This window comes from Hevea brasiliensis, chromosome 11, assembly GCF_030052815.1.
Source record: "Hevea brasiliensis isolate MT/VB/25A 57/8 chromosome 11, ASM3005281v1, whole genome shotgun sequence".
Classification (NCBI taxonomy): Eukaryota; Viridiplantae; Streptophyta; class Magnoliopsida; order Malpighiales; family Euphorbiaceae; genus Hevea; species Hevea brasiliensis.
Genome location: NC_079503.1, coordinates 2,301,688 through 2,315,146, shown reverse-complemented (window position 1 = coordinate 2,315,146; position 13,459 = coordinate 2,301,688). Strand labels below are relative to the sequence as shown.

Genomic DNA, 13,459 nt, shown 5'->3' with positions numbered 1-13,459 from the left:
TATTGAAAATTTTCCAAACACTGGTGACATATACTCCCTGCATTGAGAAAGTTGTTGAATTAGACTGAACAAGTGAGTATTCATGACATTCATAGTGATCAGCTACCGTATCATCATATACTTACTATATTCCAATAATTCTATTTGTCTTTTTTTTAATTTGGTCGGCTTTGAATATTCTAGTTATACCAAAATCTGAAATTTTTTGGTTCGTTTCTTCGTCAAATAATATATTGCTACATTTTAGATCTTTATGAATAATTCTCAACCTTAAGTCTGGGTGAAAATATAAAATGTAAGGGGCAGTCCCCATTATAATATTGAAGCGTCTTGTCCAATCCAATAATGATTTTCTTGTTCCATCTACGACAAAATTTTAGATATTCTTCTTTTGAGTTAACGTGTCAAATTATGCAGTCTATGGTTGTACATCTCAACCATATTTGTTCTGAAACAGTAAAAAATGGACAGCCAGTTTACCTCAAAGCAACAGATGAGCAAAAATGCTTACCAAAAAGAAATGAATCCAAGCTTTTGTTTGGCAAATATTCATAAATTAGCATTTGCTCTGCTCCCTTAATGCAGCATCCTAGAAGTTTCGCTAAATTTCTATGTTGAAGCTTTGCAATCAACATAACTTCATTTTTAACTTCTTCTATTCCTTGCCCTGAGTTTTTGGATAGTCATTTTACAGCAACCTCCTGTCCACTTGATAGCTGACCCTGAAATCATGTCAACAAGAGTCAATTTTCGGTGAACAATCATGTCCATTAGTTTGTTCATGCAGTTGAAGAATCTCACAATCACACGGTATAGCAAACAACATATGGCCCTATAAAGCTAATAAGCGTTAAAATATTGCATAGAGACTTCACCTTATAAACTGAACCAAAGCCACCCTGGCCAAGTTTGTTAGCAGAAGAGAAGTTGTTAGTGGCAGCAACCCTGGTGCTGACATTGAAGCATGCTACGTCAGGAGGATGATTATTCTGACCAAGCTCACTTGCTACCAAAGTATTTTTATGGTAGGGTGAACAAGAGATAGGATCAGAGAGTTTTCTTTCCCATTTGTTCTTCATCACTGTCCTTGAAAAAATTAAATACTAATGATTAATCTACTTGTTGATGGATTCTAGGGCTGTGTAAATAGCAATAAAGTTTCAGACAAATCTTTTAGGTAGTGTTTAGGAAGATAGTCCTTTGTGTTCCTTAGATCATATAGAGAACAGTAAGCGACTTCCCATTGCAGATGAGGTTTTTTTTTTTTTTTTTTTTAAATCTTCTAAGCAGAATAAATCAACATGGAAAAGCACAATGTGACAGGTAAGTTTGTTTCTTACCGGTTTTCTTCCTCCTCCTAATCCACAAATGGGCAAAAAACAGAATTGTGAGCCATGCTATAACAACAGACAGTATTAGAATGTCTAGCCCCTTTCTAAGAAAAAAGTTTGACTTTGTGGCATATGCAGTTGCATCAGTGGAAAAAAGAATACAATATTACTCTAAAGCGAAAAATGATGCCTTTCCTTTGGATTTGAATCAAGACGTAAAAGCTAAGAATATAACAGAACCGGTACACAGAATTTGTTCAGAACGGGCCATTAGTCTTGTTTATGAAGATTAGTATTGCATTTCAAAATTTGTTGAAATACCTAATTGCATCAACACGAACATACAGATTATAATTTTTATCCTTATGATCTGTTCCCTTGGGGATTTGGGTTCATACCCAGGTAAACAAGAACACTCATATACATCAGGATTGCTAGGACTGTACTTACTATAAGAACCACACCATGCATCTAAATCACATCTGTATTTAGTTATAGACTAGAACACCTTCCATTAGCTATCACTCTTGTGCCACCTTAGCCACTTGTTGAATCCTGAATCATCCACAATTACTTTTAGGATAATAGGAGCATCTTTGAGATGGTAGGAAAAGTAGATCTCCTCTTGATTGAATTCGTAACTGTAGTTGTATATATCTGAGAATATCTTTGGCCACTGGGAGGCTCGCCATTGAGGTCTTGAGCCCTTGCATAGAAAGATTTGCGGTATGCCCTTCATATTAATCGAGTAGTCTCCAGTTCCTGGGTCGTCTTCTGATCTCCATGAGGTTGGGATTCACTCTTGAACTCTCCTCCGATTCAGCCCAAGTCTCATTCCAGGTAGTTGGGTATCAGTAGGATGATCAAAGCTTTGCGATCTTTTATTTCTGCCATGGAGCAAAACCAAATTTCCTGAATCCAAGAGTTGAGCCACACAAGAATCAGTTGCTTCCCCTGAAACATTTGCAGACCAGAGCAGAACTTGTTGGTCAGGATCATTATAAAGAACAAGGTTCCCATATGGGTTGCTTGAGAGAATTCCTGATGAGGCAGTGATAAGATTGTCCCTGTTTGCCACCCACACAACAGATTGTTTAGAAACCTGATGGAACTAAATTCCAAGATGCTTATGCTGTGTATGATGAGAAGATTCAAAAGTTTTTTATTTGCCTACCATGTGTTTGTGATAATTGCCTGGAAATTTCATCTTTATAGATATCTTTGACAAAACCCAAAGCGAACCGTCGTTACCTGGTTAGATTAAATTTTTAACGCTGAACTTTGAGAGAATTGAGAAAACCTACCATTAATTGTAAAATTGAGCTGCTGCCAGAAGGAAATTGGGAACCGTGTTCGCATACTTACGACAACATACATCAGTAAAGTAAAAGAAACCTCAGAACAGTGCTATTTCTTATCCCCGTCCCATAATATATGCCAGAAGCAGAGAAACATATTTACTGTTCTCTCCTAAAATGAGAGAGAGCTGCCTTTATATATTTTCCACCAAGCATGAAAAATGAATAGGCACCTTGACATGAAGAAAAAAATAACTGGAAATAAATATGAATGGATCACTATTAAACACATATATCCACGCAATTTTATGTGCATTCGACAGTATCGCCACATTACACGAACAAGCAAAAATTTACCAATGAAACCACAAATATTTGGTTACAACTCACAATCCACTTAAAGAGAATAGCTATCAATCAAAATAGAGGGCCCAATTATCCGCCGATAATGTATTAGCCAATTTACAGCAATCCATCCATGACCGAGTTAATAACAATAATGGACTGCAATTTTTTACTCCTTGGACGACTTGTTGATTAGAGACTTGTGAATGTGAGGGATCACACCACCTCCAGCTATGGTTCCTTTGATGAGGGTGTCAAGTTCTTCATCACCACGAATTGCTAGTTGCAAATGCCTCGGTGTTATACGTTTCACCTTCAGATCCTTGCTTGCATTACCAGCCAGCTCCAACACTTCTGCTGTGAGGTACTCTAAGATAGCAGCAGAGTATACGGCTGCTGTTGCACCAACTCTTCCATGTGCAGTTACCCTAGATTTCAGAAGACGATGGATACGGCCAACAGGAAACTGCAAGAATAGATGCAGAGTAAAGTTTAAAAAAAGGCTGTATTCATGAGGAATTTGAAGGCTAAAGTTAAGAGTTTGGATTCAGAGCTATGGAATATAGGCATTGGGATTAAGAAAACCAAAAGCAATCACAGGAAGCTTGAAATTGCTTCTAAAAAAGAAATGCAAACAGAACAGAATAAATAACATGCAAACAAATTGCAATACAAAGTGAGAGATTCCTGTACTGGAGACTCTCTAAAGAGAAACATCCAATTCTATGTAGTTAAAACTCCATGAAAGAATGCACACAAAATGCAAAGGGACCCTCACCACTGTGGATAATGTCATTGATCTATCGAATAGCATCTTAAAACAATAGCCTTGAACTGAGATATATCGTTCCAGCCATTTTATGGGATCTACTGTGTTGACATCATTATTTAGGAAATTCAAAGGCGCTAGAACTTTTATCCCATCCCAATAAAAGCTCTCATAACAATTCGCCAAGCCAAAAAAGAAAGAAAATCGAGAATTAAATTTCCCGCTTCACATCATTTAGATCTCCAAACTACAACTTCCCAGAAAAATTAACGCAAATGGTTCATCAAATTTTAATAGAAAATCAGCACCCAGTATTCATGTCTCAATAAATTAGAAATCTTTGACTACAGAACTTCAATCCAATTCAGTAATCACATTAGATATCCTAGAAGTAACAAACACCCCATGAAAACTACAACTAATATTAACAAGCAAGAGCCCGTCCTAAGGAGCAAGGCAAAACCCAAAAGCCCAGCAAGGCAATTACATCAACATCAAAAAATCGAAGGGAATTGAGAAGATATAAGGGAACCTGCAGACCAGCGCGAGAGGAGCGAGAAGTGGGTTTCTTCTTATCTTTATCTTTTGGGGCTGGGGTTTTTCCCGTTATCAATCCCTTGGCTCCTTTCCCTGACATCTCCTTCTCTCCTTTTCCTTAACAAGAGCGCGAGATCAAGCTAAGCTCTTACCGGTTCCTTCCTCCCTTCCGAGATCTTTTAGTTTTCGTGATACGATAAGACAGAGAGAGACTAGAATACGTCAAGCCAACTGAAGAACGTAAATTTATAAACAAGAAAAGGGAGTAAAATACCATCCATATCTTCCATAATTACAACTTTGCCATTGCTTCTTTGTCGTTATACAAAGCATAACCTTTCTATTTGAATTATGGGTAATAAAGGAAATATATGCCTTGTATTTGGGCCCAGGGCCCATCTCTCTCCCGCCATTAATGACGTGTCACTAGGGTCGGTTACTGAATCCCAAAGAAACCCACTGCGATAACTTTTTGAGAATGCACGTCTGTTCCTTCGGTTCTCTCATCGACGTTCTTTCTTCTTCTTGAAGCTGAAGGGAAAGTCAAGAGCTGCTAAGCTTAATTGTATACCAGAGGATTGGGAGGGCTACGTGACTAGCCATTTCCTCATTTTTGTTCCCATTTCTGGTTCAATTTTTACCATTTATCTTCCACTAGCATATTTTCTATTGAGTTGAAATTTTTTGGCTGAGATTTGCTTTCTCTGGTTTGTCTAGTTTAACGGCTCTTATATCTCTCTGTTTTGTTCGTAGACCTTTTGAATGCTCCGCTCTACAATGCAGGATTCATTGGCGATTTCTCATTTATAGGTTTGGATTTGCTTTTCGCATTCCTGGATTTGTTAAGGTCTTCGAAAGGAAAGGAGCCTGCAAGTGAGATTTAGATAGCGGTTGAGGATGGGGTGGTTTTGGATTTGCCTTGGGTAGAGAGAAAATGGGAAGTGAGACACGGAAGATCAGAGAAGAGCGAAAGATACAATGGTCAATTTGTATATAATATTTGTAAATAATTGTAATATTTAAATAATAATTATTAAGATATAATAATTAATTTATAAATAATAAAAAATTTGTAAATATCTTAAAATAATTTATTCATAATTTAAGTAATTATACTCTAAAATTTTAATTCATGTGAGATTTACATTTTCAATTGTAAAATTTTAATATTCTTAATTTAATAAATTCTACATGTATATTCGTAGCTACACTAGAGTATTTATATTCTTAATTAATAAAAAATTGTTAGTATCATAATTTTAATTAAAATAATATTTACTGATTAATTGGATATACACATCCAAGTAAAACTTAACATATTAGCCCACTAAAGAAAATATAAAAAGAGAAATAAATTAGGGCAATATTTTGAAGTATTAAACACCATAAATTAGAGAAAAAAAGGGAAAAAAATGAAAAATAGTGAAAAAAGAGCTTGTTATAAATTTGGAGTGCCTTATCCAAATCCTAATACTGATTGCTAAAGGAAATTCATTTGATAAATCTAAAATGACATATAAAATTAAATGATTTTATTAAAGTAAAATTAGAGATGGTTGATTCTAGTAATAACTATGGATGAAGTATTGAAGTTACAATAATTCTAAAAAAAAAATAATAAGATTATGTATTAAATTAACACTCCTTGAACAAACAAGGGCCCAAGCCAAGTCCATAACAATAACAGCCCAATGTTCAGCATTCTTTTTTTTTTTTTAGGATACCACCATCTCTCTGAATTATGCTTCCTTTGTCTGATCGTCTCCCCTCCAGAATTTAGTGATTGTTTTTGCCGTTTTGGATGCTTATCATCTATATCTGTCATATATTCTTTAATTTTTCTTATGTCTTATCAGCAAATTGTTTAAATTATGTACCTTAATGATTTTTTATGGTTTCCGCATTTTTGTTTTCTTTCACATTGAGCCCTTCAATTGTTGAAGTTTTCTCATGCTAATGAGCTCCCTAATCATCTCTTTTGAATCACACTGAATTTTGGGTAGCTGGGTCTCTGTGTTTCCTGATGGGTACTGCTGCTACTCAGTACCCATATGGAATCACTGCACATTCCTGTGGAAAATTTGGTCACAAGTTGGACAATTCAAGCTCCAAGTTTCCTTATAAAGTGGGATTTTCAAGAATTAACTTGTACCAAAGATCTGCTTCCATCACCAATTCCAAGGTATGTAAAAAAGTTTTCTACTTCATTTATTTTTTTAAATTATATGCACCAATATGGTCTATCTTCTTGCAGAAAAAAATGCAAGGGGAAGTAAAGAAACTCTATGTTTGTCGACTTTTGTAGGTCTTCTACTTTTTTTAGTTGATAATCTTCTATTAATGCCACAGTAAAGGCTTCAAATTTCATTTCACCTTAGTTTTATGAGCAAGAAATGCAATTAAAGACGGATATGATAATCCTTAGTCCTCCAATCATTTGTATTATGAACGGATTTTTCCTTTACTTTTTGAGTTTCTGTAATGTTTATGCTTGTGACTTGTGAGCTTATGCTCTTGTGAATTACTGCCTCATACCCCCATATGGAGGATATAATTCAGAATTGGTCCAATGCCTGATGTGTGCATGTACGTATTTAGTTTTAGCTGCGGCTTTCGGCGTCTTACTGCACTCTGCAACTAAGGCACTGAAGTTTCGATTATTTGCAATGGGGAAAGTCAAACGTTGATTAATTCAACATTTTCCTTATGGGGTAACCTTAAAAACTACTGATAATCGTTCAAATAAAGTTTTGACGTTCTTGTATTCAAGTAAACTATTCATTAGTCAGTAGAGAATTTTGAATTCTTACCTTTAATTTAGTCATGGACTAGTTTATTGGAAATATTCAGGATGATGTTGCAAATAAATGTATTGGGATACTTGAGAGAAAATATCCAGATTATTTAGATTGTAGAAACTGACAATGCCTGAATGAAGTAGTAGTGCTATTTGCTGTTTTAATGGGCAGGTGCTTTTGATTTTTTTTTCCCCTTTTTTTTCTGGTAGGGATTTGTTGGTCGAATATATTCTGTGCCTGATCTTGATGATATCTTCTGGGAGAAAGTCCCTACACCCATACTTGATGTGGTTGAAAACCCTATCCACTTAAAGAATTTGACCCATAAGGTTAGTAATTAATTCATGAACTTTATGTATTTTTCCTTGACATGTTTTACAGTCTTAAGTTATCAAGTTCTGTAATTACTACAGATCTGTTTGTGCAGGAACTGAAACAATTGGCTGATGAAATACGAGCAGAATTGTCTTCTATAATGTCAAGGACTCAAAAATCTATCAAGGCCAGTTTAGCAGTTGTGGAACTGACAGTTGCCATTCATTATGTTTTTCATGCACCAGTGGACAAGATACTATGGGATGTTGGGGAACAGGTAATCAGCAGCCATAGCATTCTCAATGCAGGATTACTTTGTGCCCGTTTGGCATTGTGGTTCACGGGCCAATTAAAAAAAATGGTTTAGAAAATGCTATTTTAATATTTTAGTGTGCTTATAACTAAAAATTATCAATTTTTAATACTCTTTAACTAATATATTTAAGAAAATGTTTTTATCAATAACAATTCCAACATCAATGCCAAACAGACCTGTAGTCCGCAAGAAGAGACTATTAAATCACGGTGTAACTTGTTTCTTTGTTTATCTATTTATTTTCTCTCTTTCTTTCTTTTTCTTTTTTTTTTTTTGGGAGGGGGGGGGAGGGAGGAGGGAAGAGGGAGGTGCTGTTGGTGGTAGTGAGACTGGATCAGTAAATGTTACTTCTAAGCAAAGTGAAATACCCAGCAATTGGAGTTTCATATTTGAACCTAATTACTTATTAAGATCGTATCTGATATATCATTACATCAATTTTCTATCCATTGTTTGGCAGACATATGCACATAAAATTCTCACAGGAAGACGGTCCCTTATCCATACACTGAGACAAAAGAATGGTCTCTCTGGTTTTACATCTCGGTCTGAGAGCGAATATGATCCATTTGGGGCTGGGCATGGATACAATAGTATTTCTGCTGGGCTTGGTAATATTTCCTTATGTCGTCTCCTTATGCTTATTTGAGTTTTAATATTCTATTTTGCACTTTCCTGATGGCATATTCCCTGCCTAGAAGTCCTTGCAACTCAAGTCATAGATCCAAAAATAAAATATTTTTGTTTGGTGCTTACTGTTATGGAATTATTAGTGATTTGTATATCTGTATTAGGAACTGAGGGACAGCAGATGAAATGAGTTGTAGTTTGGTTGGTTGATTTTCATAAATTCACCATCCAGTTGTTATTGGCTAATTGGCCAAAATTAATTTTCCATTTGGCTGATTAGTTAGAGATGTTCCAGAAATCTAGCTAGCAAGTATCAATAGTAGAATTCTAGTTGTATTGGATATCTTTGCAGAAATAATACTGAGATATTCTTTCCTGAATCTATATCTCTTCTTTCTCTCTCTCTCTCTCTCTCTCTCTCTCTCTCTCTATGTCAATTCCCAAAACTCTTCTGACCTTCCTTCTCCTTGTCCTTCTTTCCCTGCTTTCCTTCATCCTCCATTCGTTTCTCCCCATTTTCCCTGCTGCCCAATGCTAGAGGTAGGCCTATGATTTCAGGTCCTAACAGTCTGCTGTGCTGTTAACATATCAAATAAATTTCTTAAGTTACTTAAATCAAAAAATTCTTATTTAGGTGCTTCTTTTTATGATTACAGTCAAGCTTGGAAAGTAAAATCTAAAGTGCCTTCTTATCAGGGATGGCAGTTGCACGTGATATGAAAGGGAAACGGGAGCGTGTTGTTACAGTCATCAGCAATGGGACAACTATGGCTGGTCAGGTCTATGAAGCGATGAGCAATGCAGGCTATCTGGACTCAAATATGATAGTTATCTTAAATGATAGCCATCACTCTTTGCATCCAAAGATTGAAGAGCGCCCCAAGACTTCCATCAATGCATTATCTAGTACCCTAAGCAAGCTCCAGTCAAATAAATCATTCCGGAAGCTTAGAGAAGTTGCAAAGGTATTTTGACAGTTTTCTTTATACCTACTTGACTAAACTTTAAAGGAACAATAACCGACTATGTTTCTATGAGGTAGTGGAGAAGTGTTGAAAGTGAACAATGCAATTTTGTTGATATCATTAATTTCTATGAAAATTGATGGAAAAATTAAATTTTGTGATTTGTGCTGCTGTAATGCATACTTAAAATTTTTATATCATCTTAAGAGTGAATTCTGAGTGTTTTTTATTTGTCTCTGCCCCCTCCCCCCTCCTCCTTTTGTCAAGGGTGTTACCAAAAGAATCGGTAGGAGTATGCATGAATTAGCAGCCAAAGTTGATGAGTATGCACGTGGTATGATGGGTCCTCTAGGATCAACCCTTTTTGAAGAACTTGGTTTGTATTACATAGGCCCTGTTGATGGACACAACATTGAAGACCTGGTTTGTGTTCTACAAGAAGTGGCATCTCTGAATTCTATGGGTCCTGTCTTGGTACATGTAATAACAGAAGAAAATCGAGAACTAGAAGATAAGCGAAAGAGTGGGGCATTGGGGAACCTGCAGGAAGGTATTTCGCTTCTAATGCTTGAACTCACTTGTGTTTGTTTCAGAGATTATTAACTTACGCATGTGTGCATGTTTAATATATCATTGCTATAGGGATATTCAAGTCCATCACCAAGGCCCAAGGATCCACTATTTTATTGTAGAAGTCAACTCATTTGGTTATTTGATTCTGCTGTGATACCATGGCCTAAACCTTGGGTGTTGTGACCAGTGCTTGGACTTAGCTTAATAACTTGTTTCATCTTCAACATATATCCATCAGTCTAAACATGCACTCTCATATATGAGAAGCATATCACTGGGAGAACATTTTCAACCTGTAGCAACTCCAAAACATATCACCTATTTCACAACCATGACCCAACATGCAATAGATAGTGCTTGAAGCCATTTTCCTCGTCTTATAAATTTTCTCTCTCTCATCTCTTTTACAGGTTCATTTACATCTAATTCTTCTCTCTGTAATATTCATACTCGGACATATAGTGATTGCTTCGTTGAGACTTTGGTCATGGAGGCAGAGAAGGACAAAGAAATTGTGATTGTTCATGCAGGAATGGAAATGGAAATGGCTTTTCAAGTAATTCAGGAAAGATTTCCTGACAGGTTTTTTGAAGTGGGAATGGCTGAGCAGCATGCAGTTACATTTTCGGCTGGTTTATCATGTGGGGGGTTGAAGCCATTTTGCATAATTCCTTCTGCCTTTCTACAGAGAGCATATGACCAGGTTCTCTCTCTCTCTGTGTGCAAGCTTATCTGCATGTATGGTAGTAACATCAATTATCCTACTAGCAAATATACTTGTTGACATCAGTTGTGGAATAACTATCTTAAATTTTCTACAATTTTTTTCCTTTGTGGCTTCTACAGGTGATCCATGATGTAGATCAGCAGAGAATTCCAGTTCGCTTTGTCATTACAAGTGCAGGATTGGTAGGGTCTGATGGTCCAATGCAGTGTGGGGCATTTGATATAACATTCATGTCATGCTTACCAAACATGATTGTTATGGCACCATCTGATGAGGATGAGCTTGTGGACATGGTGGCTACTGCTGTTCACATTGATGATCGTCCAGTCTGCTTCCGTTATCCAAGGGGTGCCATTATTGGAACAGACCATTATATGCGCAGTGGAATTCCAATTGAGGTAATCGTTTTATCATCTTATTTATTCACACTTTCTTTCTGCTGATATTAACTATGCAGAAATGCTTAGTTTTGTTGCTTAGGAGAAGTGTATCACCTGTTGCCAGTGTAAATTTTTGAATGCTTGAAATCATTATTCATTCTTGTTCTTATTAATCTTTTTGCTTTCTCATTTCCTTTTCGCACATGCAAGTATGCTACTCAACACGCTCATTTTGTTAAGTCATGTGTTATTCTGCATAACAAATATCTTGTCATGCAGAAATGTGTATGCAGCACATCTTCCTCAAAAGGTATTTGTTATAACAAGCGCACAAATCTAAGGCGCACACACACAAATCGCACAATCATACAGTATTGAAAAGAGAAGAAGAATAACACAGGATTTAACGTGGTTCAACAGTAAGGTCTATGTCTACGGGCAAGACAAGAGAAAAAAAAGTTTCACCTAGATGAAAAGAGCAAAATACAATCAATCAGAATTCTCAAACCCTAGCCCCAGTATGTTTCCCTAATATTTTACAACTCTCCCACGAAGGGTAGAATATTACAATATTTATACTGGTCCATACCGCATGGCAACTTTTTATCCCAATCGGATCGCAGCGCAAAAACTTTCGGGTCGGGTCACAATTCAGGTCCATAAAAAAATATATCCAAAATTCAAGCCACAAAAATAACAGTATTCATATAATCTTCCTTGGCATTTTTTATTGTATTCATATAATCTTCCTTGGCATTGTTTATTATATGCTCTCACATGATAAACCAGCAGAAAATGTAACTGCATGCTTTGAATCCTTTTATTTGAATTATGAAACCCTTTTAGTTGAAAAGCTGCTCTTTATTTTTCCTCCTTCATTTGAATTATGAAACCCTTTTTGTTTTTGCAATTGCTGATCTCTTTCTTTTCTCTCTTTCTTTTTCTAATGAATTCATGATGCATATTTGAAATTCTGAGTTCAAGCATTGCCCTTGTAACTTTCATTTGACTGCTGTTTTCTGTTGAGCAGGTTGGAAAAGGGAAAGTTATTATAGAGGGCAAAGATGTTGCTTTGCTGGGGTATGGCGCAACGGTTCAGAACTGCCTAAAAGCCCGGCACCTTCTCTCAAAGCTGGGCATTGAGGTAACTGTTGCTGATGCAAGATTCTGCAAGCCACTCGACATAAAGCTTCTCAGACAACTATGTGAAGACCATACATTTCTTGTCACAGTTGAGGAAGGCTCTGTTGGAGGATTTGGATCCCATGTTGCACAGTTCATGGCACTTGATGGACAGCTTGACGGTAGAGTTAAGGTAATATTTTTACTCCCACATAATCCTGATGCCTACTTAACTAGTGATGATAGCTATTGTTTACAGTCAGTTTATTGTATCTTAACTCTGATCTTTATTCCAAATCAATTTCTCTAGTGGCGACCTATTGTTTTACCAGACAGCTATGTCGAACATGCATTGCCAAAGGAACAGCGTACTCTGGCAGGGCTGACTGGACACCACATTGCTGCAACTGTACTAAGATTACTTGGCCGCACCCGTGAAGCTCTCCTTTTAATGTCTTAGAAATCTATATTTTCCCTGCTATAAGGCTTAATGATTGAAGCTGCCTCAGAGAACAAAGCCAAAAGATAGATGGAAGCTTAAGATGTTGCTGAGCCTACAGTTCTACACTGATTTTTGTACCCTCTATATAATTCCTAGTAATTAGTTTATATGTGAGGCACTGACAACATTGGTGATATGCATTTTCTCCCGTTCATTAATTCTTCCTTTCACTATCATTAACAATATTAGGCAATTTCTTGCCATTTATCAATAAGATTTTGATGATGAACGTAAATTTAGAATCCTGTCCATTTGTTTAAGGAATATCAGCCTGTCGTAGCATCAAAACGACTAGAATCAATCCCTATTCTGATGTACAAGGGATTTTGTAGCTCATCTTGCAACAACAAAAATGCGAAAAAAATTAATTGTTGACCTCGTGTTGCTCAAAATGAGCATTGATTTTGATGATAATAAAACTCAAATAGAATCTATCTAACTCAATTTTAAGTGATGTGTAGATTCTTTCTCTTATTCATGAAGAATCTTTGAGGTTGCATCTAAGGAGGAAGAACACTCAAAGGCATCTCAAGATGAATCAAAGTTGAGAAAGAACAAGATTATGAAAGCTAAAACTCAAAGTAAATGTATGAAAGTCATAGAGTTATGAATTGAGTCTTAGGACTTGTGTAAAAAGAATAGATGAAAGTTTAGTTAATTGGAACTCAAAATTAATTTTTCTTTTAATTGCTTTATAAAATTTTCTCTTATCATGACCTTGGATATTGCTATTGGAATATATATTTTTCTTAAGGTCTAAATTAGATTTTTAAAGATTACAATTTGAAATAGTCATCTAGTAAATTAGTTTGCTAACTTTTATGCTAAAATATTAGTTTGCTAATATGTTT

At 36.0% G+C, this 13,459-nt stretch overlaps 2 protein-coding genes across 5 annotated transcripts; one reads left to right on the top strand and one right to left on the bottom strand.

The window, feature by feature from the left end:
- Positions 1–2,869: 2,869 nt before the first annotated feature.
- On the bottom strand, positions 2,870–4,522 carry LOC110637324 (probable histone H2A variant 3). Its single transcript, XM_021787373.2, has 2 exons — positions 4,276–4,522; positions 2,870–3,440 (listed from the first exon to the last, which is right to left on the bottom strand). Exons 1-2 carry the CDS (start codon positions 4,378–4,380, stop codon positions 3,144–3,146), a joined length of 402 nt encoding a protein of 133 aa, XP_021643065.1. The 5' UTR covers positions 4,381–4,522; the 3' UTR covers positions 2,870–3,143.
- Positions 4,523–5,813: 1,291 nt separating this feature from the next.
- LOC110637308 (probable 1-deoxy-D-xylulose-5-phosphate synthase, chloroplastic) lies at positions 5,814–12,843 on the top strand. 4 transcript variants are annotated; one of them, XM_021787346.2, is made up of 11 exons: positions 6,316–6,462; positions 6,535–6,581; positions 7,288–7,407; positions 7,506–7,670; positions 8,170–8,320; positions 9,036–9,304; positions 9,572–9,854; positions 10,288–10,580; positions 10,724–11,002; positions 12,015–12,299; positions 12,417–12,843. In XM_021787346.2, exons 4-11 carry the CDS (start codon positions 7,554–7,556, stop codon positions 12,564–12,566), a joined length of 1,827 nt encoding a protein of 608 aa, XP_021643038.2. In that variant the 5' UTR covers positions 6,316–6,462; positions 6,535–6,581; positions 7,288–7,407; positions 7,506–7,553; the 3' UTR covers positions 12,567–12,843. The 4 variants fall into 4 exon arrangements, with proteins under 4 accessions (XP_021643035.2, XP_021643038.2, XP_021643036.2 ...); XM_021787343.2 differs by lacking the exon at positions 6,535–6,581 and having other exon boundaries at positions 5,814–6,462; XM_021787344.2 differs by having other exon boundaries at positions 6,535–7,407.
- Positions 12,844–13,459: the final 616 nt, after the last annotated feature.